This window comes from Chelon labrosus (genome assembly GCF_963514085.1).
Source record: "Chelon labrosus genome assembly, chromosome: 16".
NCBI classification, from domain to species: Eukaryota; Metazoa; Chordata; class Actinopteri; order Mugiliformes; family Mugilidae; genus Chelon; species Chelon labrosus.
Genome location: NC_140349.1, coordinates 15,474,975 through 15,499,413, shown reverse-complemented (window position 1 = coordinate 15,499,413; position 24,439 = coordinate 15,474,975). Strand labels below are relative to the sequence as shown.

At 41.9% G+C, this 24,439-nt stretch overlaps 1 protein-coding gene across 3 annotated transcripts in view; it reads right to left on the bottom strand.

Moving 5' to 3' along the window:
- The window catches only part of vps50 (VPS50 subunit of EARP/GARPII complex), a 115,465-nt gene that overhangs the window by 60,136 nt on the left and 30,890 nt on the right, over window positions 1-24,439 (bottom strand). For all 3 annotated transcript variants that reach the window (XM_084563463.1, XM_084563464.1, XM_084563465.1), the window contains exons 10-13: window positions 20,267-20,309; window positions 17,974-18,072; window positions 13,463-13,603; window positions 4,592-4,724 (exon numbers count right to left, since the gene is read on the bottom strand). In XM_084563463.1, coding sequence (XP_084419589.1) covers window positions 4,592-4,724; window positions 13,463-13,603; window positions 17,974-18,072; window positions 20,267-20,309 — 416 coding nt within the window. The remainder of the gene's footprint in view (window positions 1-4,591; window positions 4,725-13,462; window positions 13,604-17,973; window positions 18,073-20,266; window positions 20,310-24,439) is intronic.

Genomic DNA, 24,439 nt, shown 5'->3' with positions numbered 1-24,439 from the left:
AATAACATCAAATAGTCATGTTACTTCACTCACATGGACATGGTTAAGTTTTGCTATGTCCTTGTACACGGAACAGGCCGCTGTGCTGTGTAAAGTTTCTGAAGAGTTTATTAAAACTAAAAGTGGCAGCACAACAAACCTGTGGTAGCAACTATAACAAAAGACTGCAGTGAATGGGAGACATGTGTGTCTACGTGATTCTGATCATTGCTCCCGACCCAGCTCCAAAAACACCAACTAAAAGGCAAATTTGGCTGCCACATTTTCCAGCGTCACCCTGTATGACAAGTTAAAGGATCGAAGGAAAGAAATGATGTGATGGCATTTCATATCGGAAAAGAAGAAAGTTGTTGGAAAGTGTGTTGCAAGTATGAGCCATCGAGCTGCGAATATTCTGTGGAGGTAGCATTGTCATGTTTATGCAACCGACCTGCAGAGCAACGCAGGCTGACATGAGCCTGACTGTTCATAATACTGAAGAAGATGGTAGGCGATGCTGTTGTTCTTATAATATTACAGTGTTGTGCAAGTTCACACTAAACAAGAACTAGTTCAAAGTTCAGTTCGCACAGGTAAAAGTGAACTAGTTCAAGTTCATAGCTCACATTTTTTAATTTTAAACTATGTTCATAGACAAAATGAACAGTTCACGTTCATTTTTTTCCATTTGTTTTCCCCCCCCCGATCTATTCTTGTTCAACAGAATCTCTGACTGACCTGCCCATCCATCCCCAGCCCGTCATATTTTTTCCGCCAGGATCTGTGCTGCTTTGTTAAATAACCATTGACTGTATATAGTAGGAAATAACTCAACTGTTTGTGTTGATCGTTTGTGTCTGCGGTGCCGGTAGCGGCTTCTCTTTCAGCTACACCAGCCACGCTGTATTCCATAAATCGTTTTTTCTTTTTTTTCCTGAACGGGTGAACGTTGTTATTTCCCTCCAGATTGAGCGAAACTCACATCTGCGCTTATGTTTGGAAAAATTATCAGTTCAGTTCACAGTTCACAAAAACGTTCATTGAACGCGTTCATGCACAACACTGTATTATTATTATTCTGCTCAGCACTGTCACTTTATTATAGAGGAATGTTCGCTTGAAGTGGTGCATGGCTATATGAAAAATAAAAGCGAAGGAGAGCATATTGGAAAACTTTCTGAGAGAACCAAAATCCAAAAGCAACCAGTTTGTTGTAATGTTTTCATCGTGGATGTTCATATTCCTCCATCTTTATATATTGGTTAACATTTAAGTTATTTTTTTCAACAAATAATGCAGATGTTGTTCTTGTTCTTGGCATATTAAATATGGTAAATAAAAAAAACCCATTTCTGATTCGCAGTTAGCCGTATTGTCCACTCCTGCACAGAGCGATGGTTGCCAAGACGCCAAGGAATTTAAATTCAAATTGTAAAAAGGAGAGAGAAATTAGCTTGGCAACTAACTCCTCACACAGTTGGGCAATTTGTCTTGTGGCATTGCACCACATGGTTTATAAATCCCATTTAATTTCAACGGATTACATTCTATCACACTGCATTTGTAATAAATTCATTCAGTGCTGATGTGGTGCAGCCTGAGCATTTAAAGTGTGTATTGCTATTCGTACATTAACATGGTGCATGTGTGCATGTATGTGGGGCATATACAGCAGCCAACCCCTCCCACCTGAAATCCCTTTAAAGGAGAAGCGTTTGAAGGGCTTGCAAATAATCAAATTACTGCATATACAGGATATATAGGAAGGTTGGAAATATTGAGAAATAAGTCAGATTACATTGGTGCCTCAGAGAGGAGAGGAAAAAATACTGATAATTGCAATATGCACTGCAATATATAGGTTATTTCACACAGCCTGGATCTCCAGTTCAGTTTATATGAACATTAATGTGGTGTGAAGGCCAATTCTCACCCATAACAAAGCAGACGGCCCACATACAGTTCAACATTACCCTGTACGCTCCATGCTCTGTATGGACACGTTACGTAATGCACTAACTGGTTATTTACTTTCACACACTCATAATGCTCTCCCGTGCTCGGGGCCATCACTCTGCCCGAAGGCCGTCACCGCTGATCAGACATGACGGGGCGTGCGCTCCGGCAGCAAATCCATTTTGTCAGGTAGGGAGACGACCCTGGCCCTCGTTCCTTCTTGAAACAAGCTTTCCTCTCATCAAGTGGCGAGATTAATTACAGAAAGATTACACTGACCGACACAATATATCAAGTAGAGCTCTTTTTGCTTTCTCAACAAGGAGAGAGGAGAGGCTTTGAGTCAGACCGAGGGGGGGAACGGAGTGATCTTCAGCGGAGCCGACACCACTGATGGTCTCCAGTGTGAGGTGGAGGTCGCTGTCATTGCAAAAACACTCTTCGGCAAATGAGGTAAAGCACTACTCTGAATAGCCCCACACACACACACACGCATATATAAGTACAAAGAGAGAAAGGTGATAACCAGGACAAAGTCAGGGTTGGGGACACCTTTACACGGAGGACAGAGGTGACAGACAATCAAATAGTGAGATGATAGATGTGTCTCATTAAAGGGAATATGGTACGTGTCCTTTCCCCTCTGAGGACGGTGTCATCTAAATGAAGAGTCCCAAGAACTTCACATGTCACCAGAAATCCAGGACATCCTATGTGCCTTCATCCATTCACCTAATCAAATCTGTCCAGTAAATGGGAAATGGAAACCTTTCAATACACAGGGACAAGGGACAAGGTAATGTGACAGGTCGCAATTTGCTTCTAGTACCTGACGAAATCTATGGCAAAGCAAATGACATAATCAGTGATGAGGTGAAAAATGCTATTACCCAAACTGGTAATTTTCTTTTATTACACTGGTAAGAAATTCAACTGCTAGTGGGGCTTACAGCTAACCCACAAATCATGTATTGCCTTGAAAACAGAGCTTCTCTAGGCTGATGTTTTCTGGTTGACTTTGGATACGTGCTGTACAGTCATCTTGTGAGTGCCACAACAATAGTTTTCAAGTGGGGAGTCGGTACTTTAAGCTGTTATTGTCACAAAATATATTTATTTCATGGCATTTGTTGGATGAAGATAACACTGCATGGCCGAAAACATCTGGTGTGAAATTAGTGTTGTGGGGAAAATGTGCGTTGGTTGTCTGTTTGTGTCAAGGTATCTCAGAAGAGCGTCATCATTAACTGTTACAGCTACACTAGAAGGTCCCACTCGTATTAGCACGGACACGGAGCAAACTCAAAGTCATCCATGACACATTTCCATATGGAAAAAAAAATAATGCATCATCCATGGTCCACCACCTCTGCATGTATTTATCCTTCAAATCCCACTTCTGGGCCAATTTAATAACACAATGTAAATTAAATCATATTTACATATAATTTATGTTCATGTAATTAGCACAGACTCTCACCCTTGTTTAAATATGGTAATGTCGTAAAATTAATATTCAGATTTATTGCACCCCACAGCTACTATATAAAACTGTTAAATTATAGTGCAATTTGTATTGCCGTAAAAGAGGAGCGCGAGACAATGCCATCAAAAGAGATTATTCTGCTGGGTCTTTCTGCGACCTCTACGTTAAAAAGGGAACGTTGAAAATGCGAAAAAAATATATACGCCACTTCAGTACCACTGTACTGTAGAGTACGCGGCAATAAAGCATCGCCACACATTCAGGACTCGCTCGTCTTTTCACACAGCAGGGCTCAGTCGTTCCTTTCTGTAAGCTATAAAGCTGAAAACCCTTCTTCCATATGTGTCAATCAAACAGAAAAGAGCAGGCGGTGGGTCTTTGTAAACTGATTCAGAGTTGCTATTTTAGAGATTAAGGTATGTGGAGGAGGTTCACTGTTTTATGAGTCCATGTGACAAACAGAGATTTAGAAAATGAAATTGAAATAAAGGGAGAGAACGTTTGCAGGTGTGACTGTTGTTCAAGTATCATTTGAGTTTTTCTTCTATGTGATCTGGAACATGCGAGACATTATTTCTGTTATTTCTCAGTCTGTAAATGCTTCTACAGGGATGTGTGTACCTTTAGTCAGAAAGGCAGCGGTAGTGTTGCTGAACATAAATAAATTCTGAAAACTGGATTAAATTGAGCTGCAACCTCCGACGCTGAGAAATGTAGCTTACGCAAAAAACTAATATATGCAGTTCCTGTAATGGCCACTAGGGGTTGGCTGAAAATGCGAACCAAATCCCAAAGAGCTCCATGTTAAAATGTCCAACTTTACGACGGAAGTAAACTCAGAGGCTGGTATAATAAAAAAGTTTTGCTCTACAGCTAGTGTCCTTATTCTTGAGAACTGGTTTTGGTTGAATTTGTATATAAATCACATGTTTAACTTCAATTAACGCTTAAAGTAAAGGATAAATAAAGTCACAGGTTGCCAGCTTGTCTGCCTTGACGTCACTTGCCCACGCATTACTCTGCAGTTTGGCGAACTCCGAGGCAGCCAAGATGGCAACGACCGGAGCCGCTAAACTGAGCTTCAGAATTCAGGAAATCTATGGGTGACGTCACGGAGGGCTGATCCATCTTTATATACGGTCAGTGGATTAAACTGGTAAAAACTCCTACCTGGAGTGGGTGAGGTCTCCTGTTTGTCGCGTTCCTCGTGCCACTGCATAGTGCGATGGTAGCTCAGCATCACCTCCCACAATGCCTTACACAGGTCTGTCAGGCAGGGAATGTAGCTGTCGAGGGTGATATGCTGCCGGGACAGAGATAAGAAAAATAAGGTTACTGAAGGTCTTTGCCTTATAAGTTCTTAAAGGTAGCTTGAAGTTTACATCTTCAACCAGTATTGTGTCTACTAAAGGAGAAGGATCATTTCAGAGTTATAAAATGCAGTGCTCAGCTACTTTAAAATAAACCGCAGGATTCAGCAAGAGACTGATGGGGGAAAAAAAAAAAAGAGCTCATCAGCTTTCCTCTAACTTGCATCTAATTAAGACTAAGTGTACTAATAATTCAAGGACACTGTTGGAAAACGTCTATTTTCTGTGTCACAAGAAACTCTTTCATCTTTTGTGAGAGCTAATTAATACGAGAACTGTTCTATTTGATCAACTTTGTTGAGGAGTTCAGAACCGACTGAAGAGTTCCTATTATTATAAATCTATTACAGTGAAATGAGTCTGTATATTATTTGCAAAGAAAGCAAACGGATCCATAATGCACTGTGTGGTTAATGTGGTAACAGCATGTGTGTCAAGTTCATATACAGCACATACACCAATCAGCCACAACATTAAAACCACTGACAGGAGAAGTAACTAACAGTGACCATCTTGTGACAACTCAATGTTCTGCTGGGAAACTTTGGGACCTGTGTGGATGTTACTTAGACATGTACCACCCACCTAGACCAGACCAGGCACCCCCACCCCATAGCAATGACATGCCTTGATGGCAGCAGCCATCCAAAGCAGGATGCAGCCTGACAAAGGCACACACACAAAAATGGTTTAGGAACAACCCAAAAAACGTGAAAAACAGCACAAGGTGTTGACCTGGCCTTCCAAACTGATCACGTATCTGTGGGATGATTCACAGAGGCCCCTCCCCTCAACCCATAGGATCCAAAGGCCCCCACTTACAACATTGTGTTGCCAGACACCACAGGACACCCTCAGAAGGCAAATGTCCTTCATTCTCTGATGAGTCACAACTGATTTGGAGACACAAAGGATACCTACACAATATTAGGAAGGTGGCCATAATGTTATGCCTGATCGATGTTTATACAAATATACTACATCTGTGCAGGTGCATAATCAGTCACTGTCTGTGCGTCAGAAAATAATATATCAGCTTTGATAAAAAGTTAATGTGCCTAAGGCTTGGAGTGAGTTATTGCTTTCAGAAAACTTTATTATTTCTACACATTATCAGACAGTATTAAGTATTGGCTGAATGTAAAGGAATTACGCTTTTAAGACAAAGAGAGCCTCGAAAAATACAACCGTTATATTCAAATATGGCCAAGTAGCCACAGCAGCAGCAGCTCAGACAGTTCAAGGCTCTAGAATCATCCAGCAGCGTCCTGTCAGCATGCTCGGGGACATATTAATCACTACCAGATGAAACAGCACTGTCAACAGCAGCCACACTTTACTTTGTTTAAGCCACAGTAATGAATAAGTGTTTGTAGACCCCCGCTGCATTCCACAAAAGCATTGCAATTACACGCCGCAAGTCTAACACACTAATGGTTGCAGAGAGAGAAAACAGTGCCGAACCAAACAGACCCCAACTGCGCGAACACGAGTGAAGCTCCACACTGTCAGGCTTTCTCATCTGACATGTCCCAGAAACCCCGAGTGACAAACAACCACTTGCGAGGATAATCACTCAAAACATTTCATTGCAAACATCTGAAGCAGATTCATGACCGTAAGCCTTCAACAGCCAACTTTCATGTACTGGCCACCATCGCAATAGATGTTATTAGCAGCAACCCAAGGCAGCATTGGTGTTGGAGGATGGTGATGTAGGAGCAAAATGTTCTTAACTCAAAAGCAATTCTTAAGAAATGCAATCACTACTCCTCAACAGTGATGAATGAAAAGGGGGAAGAGTCAGGTATTTTTATGCTGTGTTGTATTAAATTTCATCATACTCAAGGTAAGTTGGTGCTTTCTTACACATTTCATTGTTGCACATTAATACATCATGCCCCGCAAAACCTACAGTGATGGCAGGCAATTACCAAAATAATAAACCTTCCCCTTGAGTTTGTCTTTCTGTTTTGTACTCAAACGTCAGAAACTTAATACCTGTGCTGGAACGAACATTAATCACTGTTACTTACTGTGAGTTTGTAACCACAAACCATGGCAACTCAATGGCTAATTACCATTTTAACAGCAAAACATCAACTCTGCACAACATGATGACCACAGCAATCTGTCTGCAGCGTTAAATAGATGAATTAAGCGATTATACAAGAGGAGGAATTTTCTCAGAAAAGCACGGCGAGTCCAAAGTTACAGAGACTGCGAAAAACGTTCCATCACTTAAAACATTTTAGACTGTTTTAGGACACTATGAGCCTTGGACACCACAAACCAAACTGCAAAATACCAACCAGGGATTCGCCAACACAGGAAATGGCTCCTGTGTTGGTTCAACATGGAGCTTAATAATATATTTTTTAAGAGCAGAGATCTGTCTTTAATAGAAAATTGGCATTATGTAAGTGATGTAATTTTGGAATTGGAGAATAGTTATTCATAAATCACATTAATGTGGCAATTGCAGCAAAGACTAACCAGTATTAAACCCTCATGGACATATTTAAGGTTGTCTTATCAGTTTATATTTATAAGTCAGCGCAGTAAAGCTTCAAGGATTTTAAGGGTTTCCAGAAGTTGCAGTCGGTGCCGTTGCCATGATTCCATTGGCTTCATTGCTACAGGTCCAACACAGACTGTCCACACAAGTGAACATCGAAGACACATCGTCAGTCAGCCGCTGTCAATCATGTGTCTCCAAGGTGTCCAACTGACTACTTGTGTTCAGGTTGATTACTGGAGGATCAAAGGGACATGTCTAAGTTATTATTTCCATAAATTAGAAGTGATTTGTTTCACATAGGCTACCTCAGGAAACAAAAATTTCTCAAAAGCTAATATACAGGGATGAGCACTGACACATTGTCACCAAAACAACCAGCGTATCCTGCTGTGAATACTGCTTTTCCCGATATGTTCTCTCCCGGGCTGAATCAGGAAGTATTTGCGTTTCCCAGACGACCTTAGCAAGCGGTTTGAGTGATCAGACCACAATGCACCTTGGTGGTTGTTTACACTTGTACTTAGAGCTGTGCGCTGGAAATCCACATTTTAAAACCAAGTGTAAACAAGGTCATAGTGTGACAGGATTGTGGGAGTAAATCAGCAAGCTCACGCCTTCATTAACAATGTGAATCACGTCCATAAGCTGTTAGATCCATTTCAGATTTGGAGAGGATTCTATTGCAATAAACTGTCAAATACAGGTACTGGGCTACTTTCCAAAAGGTAAGGGAGTCTACAGCACTGAGCAGCAGATTCTCCAGTATGAGCCAGGGTTGGCCAGACCTTCACTGCATGTCATTCCCCCTCTCATTCTCCCTACATTTTCATATGGCACAAACTAACAGGCCTTCAATCATAAATGAATATATTACCCCTGGGACTATTATTAAGATTCATTTATTATACTTAGAGTTCGCATGAACGGAGAAGATGAGGGCGCGCGAACGCTTCGAAGCCAATCTGACATAAACAAATACAGATAATCACTGAAATTACAAACCGGTCAGAGCAGCGGCGGTCAGACAGGTAAGCTAATGAGCCATTTCTAACAAAACCTGTCTTACACTGACATTCCTTGTCCTCCACCAGTCAACCGTAACACGGCAGCATGTTGCCAAGCAACCGGGGTGAGGGGTGTTAGAGTGTGTGGGTTACGATCTTCGATGGGGCTTAATGAGAAGAAGTAACCTCTGATACACCTACGCACAACTGCTGTCCTGTTTGTGTGTGTGTGTGACTTCAATGAGTTGAAGGCTAGAACAGAGAGATGCCGGTTTACTCATCGCAAGTGCAGTTAGGAGAACAATAAATACAGTGTTGCTGAAACCGACCATCAACCTCGCTGGACACGTCCTTTTCACGCAAATACAGTGACAGGAGCTCGGAGGAGGCGAGCCGGGAATTTATTTTAGAGCACTCATTTGATTTTCTGAAGACATTTCAGACCCATTATTATGCGCATAACATATGCCAAGCTGTGTCAGGGAGGTTTCGAGAAGACAAAGCGCTGAGTGCATTTTTTTTTTTTTTTTTCTTCAACTGTGCAAGTGGGCGTAAAGAGGAGTATGCATGAAAGAAAGCGCCACAAATTTTACAAGACTTCCAAGAGAATGCAGACAGCCCTGATTTAGCCACGGCAGCACGTCCTAGCACTTCCTTCCTTTCAAAGAGGAACAAATAAACAAATTAACCTGCGTGAGATAAAGAAAAATAGGATAGTGAGCAATCCAAAGACTCAGAGGTGTGTTTTACAGAGGTAGACTGTTTAGTTTCTTTTTCTTATGCACTCACGACTTGAATGACCATGAATGAGAGGGTGACACATTTTAAACTTAACACATCTGGGTTGGTTTTCCAATGGATTCGTTTAACAAGTTTGAGTTAGGATAATTTACGTCCAGTTTAATTTGGAGAAGAAGTATAAAAAATGAGATTTGTTCACTTCATGAAAATACCTTTCAATTAACTACACCAAATGTGGAGTTAATAAAATGGAAAAATTGAAATATACCTCTGTAAAACACACCTCTGAGTGAATATTTCATATTCAAACTTTCATACTCATGAATAATCTAACCAAGTTTCCAATTATCTTATTGAATGGATTATTAATGGGTTATACCACTTGTTTAAATCCGATTGAAAGTTACCTCTGATCACACCAGTGTGATACAATTCATTGCATCAGCGAATGTAGGTCCTCATTTCTAAGACCTTGTTATCCTGGTCTTAGTATATATGGTCTCACCTGCACATAGGTTTTGATCTGTAAATAGAGTCCATATGCTGTAAAAAACAACCTGTACCATACTACTTATATACCATACTATTTATGCCACGTGCACTTACTGCCTATTGCACTTCTGGTTAGATGCTAAACTGCATTTCGTTGCTCTGTACCTGTACATGTGTAATGACAATAAAGTTGAATCTAATCTAATCTAATCTATTTAATCTTAGTATCTAACACCTGCAGTTGAGTTCAGAGATAAAAAAACACAAGACACACAGGACAGTTGCCCAGTTAAGTGCGTCTTACCACCGGAATAAGTTGCGGACTGACTTGATGATGGAGAGCTTACATTTCTAACAATATCTGTGACAGTTTTGTCGTTTTGTGTGTGTGTGTAAGTCTTGGGTGACTTATTTTCATTTTCGTCACTTATCTATTGCAAAGGAGCTTTGGGTGTATCAACGCAAACACTTTGCATGCAGGAAAGTAGTGTTCATACTACACAAAAGCCTGTCAAAAGCAACGACTAAGACCCCGCAGCATTGTTACTCTTCAAACAACAGACTCGTACACAAAACACCCGAGAGACTGCTGCGAAAATTATCTCATAAAGTGAGCACCCCGGCCTGAGGATCAAAAACAATCTATCTAACAAACACTTCCGCTAGAAAACGCATACAAACGCTTCATAAACATTTGCAGTCCTTTAGACGTACTGCATGTGCACTACTGTGACAGATGAGAAGAACATCAAACTGCACGGGACCGATTTCACAGCTCTATGAAATGGACGGTGGTTCAGATATACAGTGGCTCTAAGGGTCGTTTTTTTTTTTAAAAAGCAAGGCGTGGGATTGATATGGATTTTCTGTATCATCAGTAGATCTCATTGCTTTTCACAACACAAGCATACAAAAATGTAAAGCAGATTTTACACAAGGTTCATTACAGCCAACAATAAAACTGTACATGTTGGATATCCCAAGCTGTCCCTCCTATAAGAGCCTCCGTTAATTTTGGGAGTGAACTTTCTTATTTGCATCGGGAGAAAAGTCAGACAGACCAGGGAATTGATAAGGAGTGAGGCTATCCAATAATGATGAGATGTTGATGAAAAATTAATAAGGCCGTTTCACGATCAGAAGTGACCTTTCTGAGTGCTCCCAATCCCCTTGAATTTTTAAGGCGTATAACTAAGAGGCAGGTTCAGGGGGTGTGATGCGACTGTAACATTTTCTTAACCTTTATTTATCAGGGGAACAGAGAAGTTTGCGCCTCTCCACAAACACCAAGTTTCCTACTGATACAGTTCTGCCCTGCTCAATAGCAAATCAATGGTATCTGTATAAAGATGAGAAACTGTTTACATGGATAAGGTTTCTTCAACCTGACTGAAATCATTTAGCTGTTTACAAGCATACTTAATCAATCTTTTGCCGTGTGCAAAGTGTGATTTTTTTTGTCTGCTGTGGCGTATTTAATCTGTTGGAAATGTAACGGAAGAAGAACTTTTTCTCCCCCTCAGAAGCAGATCTAGGTATGGGCGACATGGGCAGCCGGGGAAAAAAAATAAATAAATACGAACTTTCGTTACTATTGTGTGGTCGGTTTTCTATCGACCTGCACGCTGTCTCCCGTCAGTTCGATATGATTTTGCTTTGTGGGTTGAAGCAGGCGCCCTCCAACTTTCTGATGGGTAGGCAGCTTTCTGCTTGCTGGGTAGAAGATCTCGGTCACAGGTGTAGTAAGAGATGCGGACGGGGGCAGGTTGATTTCAGGTAGGGAGCAGGGATCTATCAACTATCTCCACAGTAGACTACTATGTATTTAAGATTACGCCACGAAACTCTGTCAAATAAACCAGAAATGAATTCATTCTGTTAATATAGGGCCACCATTTCACAGACAGAATTTTCTGGTTTGTGTTAAATAATGAAGCTAACACTCAAGGTGAACTGGTTTAGTCCTGACTCATGACTGAGCAAAAAAGACATAAGTAGGATCGACAACTTGTTCCGAAAGGCTGGTCATTTGATTGGGAGTGAGTTGGAGACGTTTGTCTCAGTGAGGGACAGGAGGACACTGGACAAACCTCTCTCCATCATGGACAGTCCATCTCATCCACTACACCAGACAATAGAGGGACAGCGGAGCTCATTCTCCAACAGACTGATCCAGCTCCGCTCCCACAGTGAACGTTGCAGGACTTCTTTCAAACCATTCTCAGTCTATGTATGCATTTTTATATTGACTTTGCTTTTACTTTAAAGTTGGACGAAAGTGCAGCATGTATGCAGGCTAGTCTGTTGATTTCAGTCATGTCTTGTCACAGGTGGATTTTTATACCAGTTGGAGACCTTGGATAAAAGTCAGTGAGTGCCTCTATAAAATATGAAACGGGGAAGGGCACAGACGGGTACTCCGAACTGTAATCTCAGAAAAGACGAGGTTTCAAGTCCTCGCCGAGATTTTTTAAGTACCTCTTCAAAACCACCTTGGCCCAGTGTGCATGGATACCTCAGTAAGTTCTCCTTTTGACATTTTAAAGGCAGATGTAAGATAAGATAATTCTTTAGTTCAAAGCAAGCAAAACACTTGATCATCCCAGGAAAAGACAGAAAAATGAAAATGCTGCCAGTGACGCAGACGAACTGCTCACGTGTGTTCACGTACCTCTTCGTTTCAGTGTCCGTGTGCAGCCCTATCAATCAAGGCCGCACGGCCGAGGCTGTAAAAGCACATCCTCGCCATCTTACACTGGTGATTGCACAGTGTGCGGTAAACGTGTCTGTGTCTGTGATACGAGTGGAAGCATCCAGGCGACGCGCCGCGCTGACAGCAAATTTATCAAACGCAAGTAAACATTAGGATGTGTCTGTAAATAGAGTACAGTCTCGTGCGCGCTGTAACTCTGATCCATGGCACAGATTCCAATAATCCTAACAGCAGTTAGGTCCACAAGAAAAAAAAAAAGGGAATAAAATGCATGGACAGATTGGTTACTCGAGCTTACGGTGGTGTGTTCTTTGTTTTCTTAAGTATAAAATATTTCACATGCAACACGGCATTAGTATGTAAGAAATGGAATAAGAAAACAGTTCAAATGTAGTCCAACTGGATCTACCAGAACGTTGTCTGGGGTTGCTTAATGAAGGGAATAGGAAGAGATAAGGAGAGATGGCTAAGAGAGTTAGTACAAAGGTAAGAGGGAAAAAACAGGCCATTGTAAACAAGGGCACGGCACGCAATGCCCTTGGAAAACGCTTTGCATCCAAACACCAAGGGTCAGGGAGGAACACACAGTTGACATATTGGGAGAGACTCTAAAGAAACACGCTGTGCCCAGAACGAGACTGGAATAACCTTTACCTATGGCTTTACCTATGCATTCACACTGTAGGTCGTAGTGTAACAAAGGCCCCCGAGGGGAGGACAGCTCCCTCCCTGCAAGTTCATGATGAATTGACCAGGTCATGGCTTGCTGGGCATGTATATGAGATTTATTTCGATTTGGGGGGGGAAAGAAAAAGACAGAGAAGTGAGGTGAATGAGCCGATAGTGAGGGGCCACGATACACTGTTTCTCACTGGAGTAATAACTACATTCCTTTCTCTCAATAACTCTTTCCATGCTCCTTTCTCCTACTTTATTTTAGCCCATTAGGGAAAATCTGAAGAATCCAATGTCATGAAATGAGGCATTATTTCTGTGCATAGAAGAAAACAAAAACAATATGGGCTGGAAATATGTGCGAGACTATGTGTGTCTCTCACACATAGTCTATCTCTATATTCTCACTAAAAGTACGTAGGTCTTCATCTAACCAACTGAAGTGGACTGAATGTTTTCGAGCAAAAAGCAACTGACAGAACCGGTGAATATCAAGAGGAGTAAACGCAACGATCGTCTCCTTACCGTGCACAAGTCCTTATATTGCATCTTCTGGAACTTTGTGTCTGCGTTGCCGGCACACAGCTCAACGTATCCCAGCACCACCTGGAACACGGTGTTGTGGATGGCCTGGGTGAAGTGCATGTGCAGCTGGTCCATAGCAGTCTGCGGAGAGAAGGGAACACACTGTTATGAAAGCCATTGTGTCGACATGTCACTGTCAGTCTGCCAGAAAGGCAAACAGCACGGAAATTGCAAATCAAACTTCTTGGAGACAGCTACTGATATTCTGGAATTATTTGCAGGCACATTTTGGTAGTTCCACAAAATGGTGTGGGGTAAATGAGGGCTGCTCTCTGTCCTGGGAGCTGCAATGGGCAATTTTGTCTCCAGTTTGCAGTTTGCAGTGGAAAATGCCATTAAAGAAGCAATAAGGGCGAGGAATAAATGGAAAAACACAGTGGCACAGATGTGTTTGCGACACACATGGTGCGACTGCACAGCTATCTGCCTCCATCGCTGCTCACTTGTTGCACTATTCATCTCATCTGCAACACCTTGAGCTATTCCATCAAAACTATTCATAATTAAGGGAACTTTGATTTAAAGGAAAACATATTCAATTACACCTAGACTGTTATTTATTTTTTCATGTTTTTAATGCACACCTGACCATCTTCTTCAGTTTCTACTGTTTGAATTCACCAGTGAAAAGCATTAGGACTGATTCAAAGCTTTAGCTGTAAGTGCGATATTCGCTATTCTTTCTGCTCTGCCGTTGTTCCCATAAACTCCTGCAAACTATATAGTTCCAATATGTTCAACAGCAAGTCCCCAGTTTCGTCCATCTGCGCTTCGGTCCTTTTTTGGGGCTAATCTTGTGTACTACATACCGGTTGAAATTAATGACACTTTCCTGAAGAGTTGTTGCAGTGTAGCCAGGTGCACCAAAAGTAAATCCTGATTTCCCATGAGTCTGGGATGAAATTATTGATAAGAGAGCAGAGAAGAGGCCACTAATGAGAGGTTTTTCCTTCACTAAGGTGCGCTGGCAGCTGTGACGCTCATTTGTGAAGTGTGAAACGAGTCGCTTATATTACTCCAAGCTTAATTATAGCGATACAAAGACAAACCAGATTTATATTCAGTAATTTAATATTATCACGTAAGATGCTAAGCTTCAACAGCATATACTGAAAGACTAGAAGAGCAAGCGCAAGGGATGCATGCTAACCTACTTTTCAGGTAGCTAATAACTGTACAAAAATTCCTGTAACCTGTGCTATATAAAGTATAGCTTCTTTGTAGTTTTGGTTTATTGTTTGGGCCTGGGGATTGACTATAGTCATGGATAGGCTTAAGCATAGCAAGCTTGTCAAAGCACATGCTATTACTAGCTAGCATACCATTTGCAGAGCAAATTGGGTTAAAAAAAATAGATATCCCACTGAGTTGGGCTTACTGCACCAAGTTCATGCTGCAGACTTGTTATGCTATGGGCATACGCAGACATAACATAATGACCACCTTTCTAATATTGTGTAGGTCTACCTTGTGCCTCCAAAACAGTTGTGACTCATCAGAGAATGGACATGGACCCTCTGAGGGTTGTCCTGTGGTGTCTGGGAACAGAATGTTGTTAGTGGGGGCCTTTGGGCCCTATGCCCTACGGGTTGAGGGGAGGGGCCTCTGTGGATCATCCCACAGACACTTGATCAGTTTGGGATCTACTGAATTTGGAAGCCAACTATTTTTGTGTGTGTGCCTGTGTCAGGCTGCATCCTGCTGGGGACGGCTGCTGCCATCAAGGAGTGTCATTGCTATGGGGTGGGGGTGTCTGGTCTGGTCTAGGTGGGTGGTACATGTCTAAGTAACATCCACATGAATGCCAGGTCCAAAAGTTTCCCAGCAGAACATTGTATCGCCACAAGATGATCAATGTTATTTACTTCTCCTGTCAGTGGTTTTAATGTTATGGCTGATGGGTGTGTATTAACTTCATACAGTGTTATGTTTTTTCTTATTTTCTGATGTTATTTTACATATTAAGTATGTGTCGACATGTGGAAAACTAAAGTTCCCTGATGTACCAGTCTAATGTATGCTGAAATACTAGTTTACAGAGTTGATGATTTTCTGTTTGATTAATGTTAAACACATTATACTTAGTCACTTGAACCAATGTTGAGCAGTTTAATAAAGTAGAATGTGTTGATTACTTCTTCATTAGTAATTAAAAATTTAATTTCAAAGTTTTTGTGAACAATGATTTCACAGAACTGTTATCGTTTAGTCCCTTTCAAAGCTAAGATGCATTTACTACCATTTTCTACTTTCCAGCTCCCACCCACTGTCTTGCTCCGGGACCCCTTGAGAAATGAGGACACCGGTGTCGGAGGGGACGGTACTGAACAATGCCCATGATAGTGGGTGTTGCAGTGGAATTAGATTTTCTTACCCACAAGCTCTTGACCACAAAATGTTGCCCACATCCATTCTAGACTCCCTGCTGCCACAAACCAAAATTACATTTCTTCCCTTCTTTCTGATGGAGTTTCGCTTCATCTGTCCCAACAACACCATGAAAATTGCAGGCTGCGCCGAACCTGGATCGCAGACAAGAAAAAAGAGGCAACTGTGGCGGCCTTCATTGTAATAATCTTCAGCCGCCGACCCTAATAGGTGTAGTTATTAACAAAATGCTAAAGTAAACAGATTCATTCACATGTCAAACTGAATGAGCCAAGAGACCAGTGTAAGAAGTAAAAATATACCATTTATGTGGTGTGTTACAGTGCTTTGTGGGGTGGATTTCTACCTTTTTGCACACTTCATTTGTGTAAAGCATCAGATTTAAAGTGTGCCTGTGTGAGCACTGTAGTAAAAGTAAAAGATTCATAAAGAAAGGGGCTTCATGTGATGAGCCGAGAGGATCAGAAAAACAACAGTCACTTAGGGGCAACAGCAAGACGTAGCCCACAATAAGTTCTTAGTTTGCTTTTATGTCTGAAAATCCTCATCGTCGCAGCGATGAAAAAAAAAAACATGATTCATTCTGAACAAGCCTCGATGACGCAGTCTCCACCTCAAGGACGCCTGTTAATGTCAAGAGGCACACGGCGCATTTCTGAACACCCAGCCCGAGTTGTGAATAACAGTGGAGTGCTGTGTTCGCTGATGAGTGCTGGGACGAGACGACGCTTTTTTTTTTTCTGGTTTCTCGCTCTCTCTCTCCGAAGACTCAGCAAGTGAACAACTTTAATTCCAAATTTCTACTTTAATCAGCCAAGCACTCCTAAACACTAATGCATCCTCGTGGAATGTGGTTTTTGTAACGTCAGCCATTGAGAAAAATGAAACAGATTTTAAACCTGTCTAGTAAAATGCCATGTTAGCAGAGCATTAATCTGCTCCATTTAATTTTAGACTGGAACAAAGAGTAAGACAGAAAGAGCCTGTCATTAAAGGTTATAGTCTATTTTATTCATACACATGCACGTGTAACAGAAGCTAGAGCATGTTTTTTAGACTTCACAGCTTTAAACAAACTGCTGCACTTACTTAAAAAAACATGTCACACACAAAAAAAAAATGCTGTGGGTGACAGCATCATCTCTGCAGTTTAGAAGATCAGAGAGCTTACTCAGTATTTTTTAAGGATTATTTTGGAGAATTACAAATCCTTTTTGTGGCTGATTTCAGTGGGTGACAGTTGACTGACAGTAAAGAGGGCACATTAGGATCATGTAAGATGACAAGCATGCTCAGTGAACGTGCTTCATCTAAAGAGCCTAAAATGCTCCTTACTCCAAGAAGAACACCTTAGAATAATCAGGCGTTCATGTGATGCTGGAAAAATGATTTCCAGATGGGGAAAACTCTCTTTAATATCTTTCCAAAGTTGGAACAACAACAAATCTTGGTACACAACTTGTTGACTTGCTGTATATGCACTGTATATGAAATTAATTCAGATATCATGGCTCTCCTGATCTGTCACCTTTGATGTTCGATGGCACATGTGTTATTTCGACATTAAAAATGAAAAGACCGTGAACACACACCGAAGTCGAAAAAACAGCTCCCCAACTCGGGAAATGAAACTACCCAAGGAGCATGTGAATACACTGTTAATCATTGGAGTGAAAACAAGCCACCGCGGCAAAAAAGAAAAATAATAAATGAATAATAATAAACAGAAACTTGAATAAACCGAATTACACCCTTATGTTCTCTAGGATGGATTAAGCTGCTCATCTGTGGATCATTTTTTATGCTGTCCAACTGTAAAAGTTGGCAACGGGTTGTGAAAGTGGGGAAATAACTTTGCCAGTTAAATGGGCTCACTCCAGAAATAGTAGGGGTGCGTGAACAGGAGAGGAAGAATCAAGGAAACTTCCAACAAACTTGGCTGAAAGCTCCCCAAATAGGAGAAGGAGTCAGACAATGGAGGGCAAATCCTGCAAGCCGTCACATCCAGCCAGGCTTAGCCATTCCCCAACCCTCGACCCCTGCGGACTAGTCGGAGCACTGACCTGTGTTTTGCCCAGGAGCGTGTATGCCAGCTGGACCTTGGTGTAGTGCGAGACATCAAAGTGCTTACAAGTCTTCGACAGGGCGACGTCAAGCTGCTCCTGGAAGCCAGAAATAGAAACGACAAAGGAAAAGAAGGGGGCAAAGTATGGGGAAGGGAAAAAAGAGAAAAAAAAGGTGGGATTATCAACGTTAAGACCAGGGATTTAGATATAGATGTGCAGATGTAAAGCTCTCACACAAGGGCAAGGGCAGGTAATTGGATGTGGGTGTATGTATATTTATAAATGTGTGTACGTCTTTGGCAAAGACATAAAAAAAAAAGGTAAAAAAACAAACATAAAGTAAGACAAGGATTGTAAGAAACCAGGGAGTACAGGGAAGTGCAATGGCATCCCTGACGTGATAAACCTCAAACCGTATAGCGTTGACAAATGCTAAGTGATCCAATGCCTTGCGTGACAAAGTCTTCTCTCATGTCTTATATTTAAAGCTGCACTTGAGACTGCAGCTGACAAAATAAATACAGAATAAGTAGTATTACTGGAAGCCAGTAATACCACTAAGAAATTTGCTGAATGATTACAATCGGTTAGGTCCATATACCTTATGTTTGGACACAAAGTGCAGAGTGTCAGTTTTAATTTTAGGGTGGTCAAATCCAAATTAGAAGAAAGATGTTGGACTAACAAACTGTTTTTTTAATTCACATTGTTTCAAAGGCTTGAAAGATATTGGACAGTTGAAACAAAAGGCGTTTCACAGTCAGGTTTGGGCTATTCATTCGTTATTTATTCATTAATTAAGCTAAGTTAAAAGCTCTGGAGCCGTTTCCAAGTGTAGCATTGGTATTTGGAAACCCGGCGTGAACTCACAACCTGTGCTCAAAGGAGCTCTCAGCGCAGATGAAACCGACTAGGCTTGGAACAGCTCACGAGCCGAGGCATAAACATCATTTGTAAAACAGGGTGGAGGCAGCGTGATGCATGGGCACGCATGGCTTCCAGTGGCACTTGGTATCTAGTGTTTATTGATGAATTCTTCAGTGTAAAGGGATAATATACTCTCGGCTCAGATTCAGCCAAACAAAGCAAAGCCGACTGGGCGGTGCTTTATAGTTCAGTCGGAAGCTACTTGGGTGAGTTTTGTTTTTTGGATACCATGACCGTAATGACTGCGAACCTTTACAGATACACTGTGAAAGAAACTCGGGAGTTTTTGACCATAAAGGAATTGAATATTCTGCAATGCCAGAGTCAATCATCTGATCAAAGCGAGGGCAGAAAGAGCCACAAACAAACAAGAACTGAAGACGTCTGCAGTTAAGGTCTTCCAAAGCAACACACTAAAGGAAACCCTCCTTAACTGACGCTCTAGTTCAGATTTCAAGTAGTGAACTCCTGCAAAGGGAAGTATTAAACCTGAACATTTAATTCATGGATATGTAAATTTGCCAATTCACTTTTGAGCCCTGAAAAAAGAGGCCGTCTATAAAAATGGTTTCAATTCCTGCACTATTTCCTCCCATTTGGATGTGAACAGCCTCAGACACTCTGCATAAGCACACAGCTTATATTCATTGTGAAACTGTGGGATAAATTAAAGGATTATCTCATCTTAAATCAAACCAAATCGTGTCAGTGTCCAAACATATATGCACCTACAGCCTACACTTTGATGTGCACATGTGGAGAACACGTATTTCCACATTTATATTTATACTTTTTATCGTCACTAAGCACTCTTGGAGGGACAGGTTCTGTGAACCACTAAACCAATTACCAGAACGGGCTTTCAGAATGCGTGACGGCGCTTTGTGCACGTGTTTACCTTAGCGATTTTAGAGGATTTCGCATTGTGTGCTCACTAACTCACGCTGACAGGTAAACAAACATGCGCCACAGCAAGCGGCGGCGCATGTGTCCGTACGCGCGCGCCTCTTCCTTGTGTACAGACAAAAGTGTAAGTAATTAATCTACTCAAGCGGGGCAGCCGCGTTGCAGAGAAAATTGCTTTGCATACCATTTATCATACACATACACACACACACACACAGGAGTATCACGACGCAGCTAGAGATGAAACAGATATAATTTACTGTGCTACACTCACAATAATGAGTTTCTAAATGTGTCAATATTTGGCAGACCCAGAATGAGAGAGGCAAACTATCAAAATGTCAAAATGAAGTAGAGACTGGTTCTTTCAGATGAAGGCTGTTGGAAAATTACAAGGTTACTTTACTGATATTGCGCTCAGATAATGGAATTAGAGAAAAGCCAGGGGAGCTCATACCTCTATTTGCTCCAGAGTGTCTTGAAGTTTGGAATTCAGTTCGCTGCGGAGAAAAAAGGGAGATTGTTGAAGCTGGATGTGGGGTCAGTTTAAATAAATATAGAAATCAATATAACAGGGTAATGTATTATTCGCAAGTGTTAATTTGTGTTAGAAGTAAATTCACCTTTCTCGATTTCTACAGTGAAATACACTTTAAGAATACTTACTTCAGTCAGTGTGTGTGTCTGTGTGTGCGAGTGCCTGCTTCGTGCTATCCAAGGCATAAAACGCCTACGCATCCTTTGGAGCGTTCTCAGCTTTTGCCTCATCCCGCAAAACGCTTTTAACTCAAAAGCTGCGAGGTAGCACCCGGAATCGCGACTATTTTGCAGATCCCAAGACGCCGATAAAATTCCCTCGTGACTCCCGCTGCACCGCATCCATCCATAATCATCTTCTGTTCCATTGAACCCCCCCCTCCCCGCCTCTGTCCCTGTTGTGCTCGGGGTCTTTTCCAGGTCATCCTGCTCTTATGTTGTGCCTTGTGAGTCTGCAGTCGCCCAGGGGAGAAAGTGTCCTTAACAAATTGCTAATTAAGCATCTTAGCTTCAGCCGGGGATAGAGGGTGAGGAGATTGAGGAGGAGGAGGAAGCTGAGGAACTGAGAGGGGACTACAGATTGAGTCCAACGTGGGAGTTTCTAAAATGGGTAACAAAAAAAGAATGTGTGTGGGTCTGAGTTACCCATGGTGTTTATTAAACCAAGTTAAGAGACAGTCTGAACTTAACTTCCAAGGGTGACATGGCAGTTTACCATCACTATGGCACAGCAGCAGAGTATTACTCACAATCACCATTAAAACCTGGTTCCACCTTAAATTCTGAGCTACAGCATCAGAAAGCAAGGCAGCACAGGCGGCATCCTTTGTGGAAAAAAAAAAAAACACACAAAGAAGTTAGAAAGCTGGCTGGACTAAAGAAGGCTGAACTGATCAATGTCAGGCTCTGGCAGCTGAAGAAGTACACCCAAACGTCCGTGTGCAACGCTCAGAAGACTGCTAAACAAAGGCTGGTGCTTCTGGCAGCCAGACTGAGGAGATGCTCCAGAGGGGCAGAGGCCAAGAGGATAAATGCTGTGTTCTTTATAGAATGTTCCCATGTATTCACACGCTGCAGTTTGACAAATAACAAGAGCTAAACCGCGAGCCGAAAAGTATTGGAGGAGAATATGAGATAATAAAAATCGTCCTGCACGATGGAGGTAGTAGAAAAAAGTAAAGAGGGAGCAACAGGGGCTAACACCACACACCATATCATTAAATCAACTAAAACGCACACATTGGAGTCAAAGTGGAGGAGAAGCAGCCATAGTGGGTCTTTCTAAAGTTCAATACTAGACCTGTCACCAGTAATGATCACCTACACCAATCAGCCACAACATTAAAAACACTTGACAGGAGAAGTAAATAACATTGACCATCTTGTGCCAATACAATGTTCTGCTGGGAAACTTTAGACATGTAGCACCCACCTAGACCAGGCCAGGCACCCCCACCCCACAGCAATGACACTCCTTGATGGCAGCAGCCATCCCCAGGAGAACTCACAAAATGGTTTAGGAACAACTTAAAAAACAAGAAAAACAGCACAAGGTGTTGACCTGGCCTGAAAATTCAGTAGATCCCGAACTGATCAAGTATCGGTGGGATGCACTGGAACAAGCCTGATCCACAGAGGCCCCTCCCCTCAACCCATAGGACCCAAAGGCCCCCACTAACAATATTCTGTTGCCAGACACCACAGGACACCTTCAGAAGGCCCATGTCTCTGATGAGTCACAACTAGTTTGGAGGCACAAGGGAGACCTGCACAATATTAGGCAGGTGGTCATAATGTTATGCCTGATCGGTGTTTAATGGCACATATCTTGTATTTTTCACTTGTTTATAGTTATATTCCGTTTGACGTACATCTTGCCTGCTTGAACCTGACAGATACCAGTGACGGCCTCGCTGGTGTACTATATAAATATTTAGAGCTAATAACTACCCATGAAGTCAAAGGTGATCAGCTTTACCAGGGATGTGTCAGCTTGATACTGTCAGCCTGACAGCGATACAATCCATAAGTCTAAACTACCACGCCAAAGCTTTGAGTGACACGCCATAAAGAGAGATGTGTCATGAAGAGCTCAGATCAGCGGCACGTACAGTAACTAGAATGTGTGAGTGAGGCCGGGCAGCGGCTCTGTCATCATTTCAGCAGTGTGGAGTTATTTTAAGCCCAAGGAAGAAAAAACAGCGACTGCAATATGAGCGTTTTGAGAGGAACTTGATTAAACCCTTGCAGGAGAATCATCAAACAGTACGCATTCGGCGGAGTATATTGCTCGCAGCTTACTTGTATCGGACTGCTATCAATCAGCAGATACTCAAGATTGCAGTACCTCGGACATGGATAATCAAATTTTTACATAAACACGGAGGCTTTAGGCAGCTAGCTTAGCTTAGTCTTTCTGCTAAAATAATCCAGCTACCTGTTGTTGCAATCCATACCTTCAGTATACAGAAAATAACCATTAATTTTCTCATCTATCTTTCAGCAATAAATGTAATCTCCCCAAAAAAGTTCAAATATAATTTTGAAATGTAATAACAGCTGGGCTGCATCCTGATTTACTTCCAATCAATAAGCTCCCCTTCCATTTACACCATTTAACCTCGGAGTATCTCTGGCCTGGAGTTGTGTATTTCCTGTGGAGCTCCATACTACATCTGTTGTCGTGGTCTCATCAGCCTGCCCAGTCTTCATGGAATCCTGCAGTTATCCACTCCTACCTGAATGAACAATTTTTCAACCTGCCTATGATTCTTCTTACATTTTCAAACTGTCATGTAACATCATCAATTTGTATCTTAAGATTCCACATGTACGCTTTAGTCAGATATGTGTACGGTATCTATGACAGATGTAGGTTTATCTTGCTGTTCTCTTCTCTCTTTCTTCTGTCTGTACCCGGCTGGCCTTAGGCAGATGGGTCCCTCCATATGAGCTGGGTTCTGCTCAAGGTTTCTCCCTGTTAAAAGGGAGTTTTCCCTTGCCACTGTCGCCTTCTGGGGGTTTCAGGCCGGGTTTTGTAAAGCGTCTTGAGACGATTTGTATTGTTATTGACGCTATATAAATAAAATTGAATTGAAAATTGAATTGAATATCATAGCAAATTCAAAAATGAACTGCAAGACTAAAGCAAATATGCGATAAAATGGATCTATGAATATCTGGAAGTCAACAACCCACACAAGAACTTTAATCTCTGTGCATTTGAGGAACACCACAAGAGGTCAACCCAAGGCCAATAACCCAGGTCATCTACTGTTACACTGTCCATGCCCAGTATATATATATATATATATATTACTTGATCGCACTGTCCAATGCGTACTCTGGAGCGTACAGATGCAGCCCTCCCTACATACCGGCACCCTTCCACGATCAGACAGAATGCATAAATAACAGATGAGAAGAAAAACTTAATTAACAATCTGCTCCCTGCAGGCAACAAGAGGATTGAAATAGAATTACGTGAAAATCAGGAGGGGCTTTTTTCACCCCTTTTTCAATTATCACCAGCAATAGGTGTCCGCAGGGCCTCGAGGCACGCCGCTCCACGGTGACTTGCCGACTCGCTAAGCACATGCTGTATTTGCAAGGGTCTTCCGGATTTACAGTTTCAGAGAGGCTGCCATTTTCTGGTGCAGCTGTGCTATCGTAGACGCCGCTACCAGGCAGGCGGAGGGGCACGAAAGCGGCAAGGGAAGGGCTTCAAAGAGCGAAACACAGCGAGAAGGGACAACGGCGAGCGCGATTATGCAAGCGAAGGAGCAGGGGATGTCGGAGGGGAGACGAAAGAAGAGTGTGAGAAGGATTCAAAGAAGGAGGGAGTCTGGAGGAAGAGCAAGAGGGAAAAAATCCAGACCAGCAGATTGTGCAAGATATAATGTAATATTCAGATATTTGGCCCCTGCTTCTGTAATTGAAGGTTTCATTACAACACTGACGCCGGGTCGTAAACCATGCTTCTATAGCTGTTTATCAGATCACACATCATCCATGCATTTATTTATTTGTTATTTTGTTTTTCTAGGTCAGAGTCTGTGCAAAACGTGGATATGTGCAGGTTTACTGTTCATTT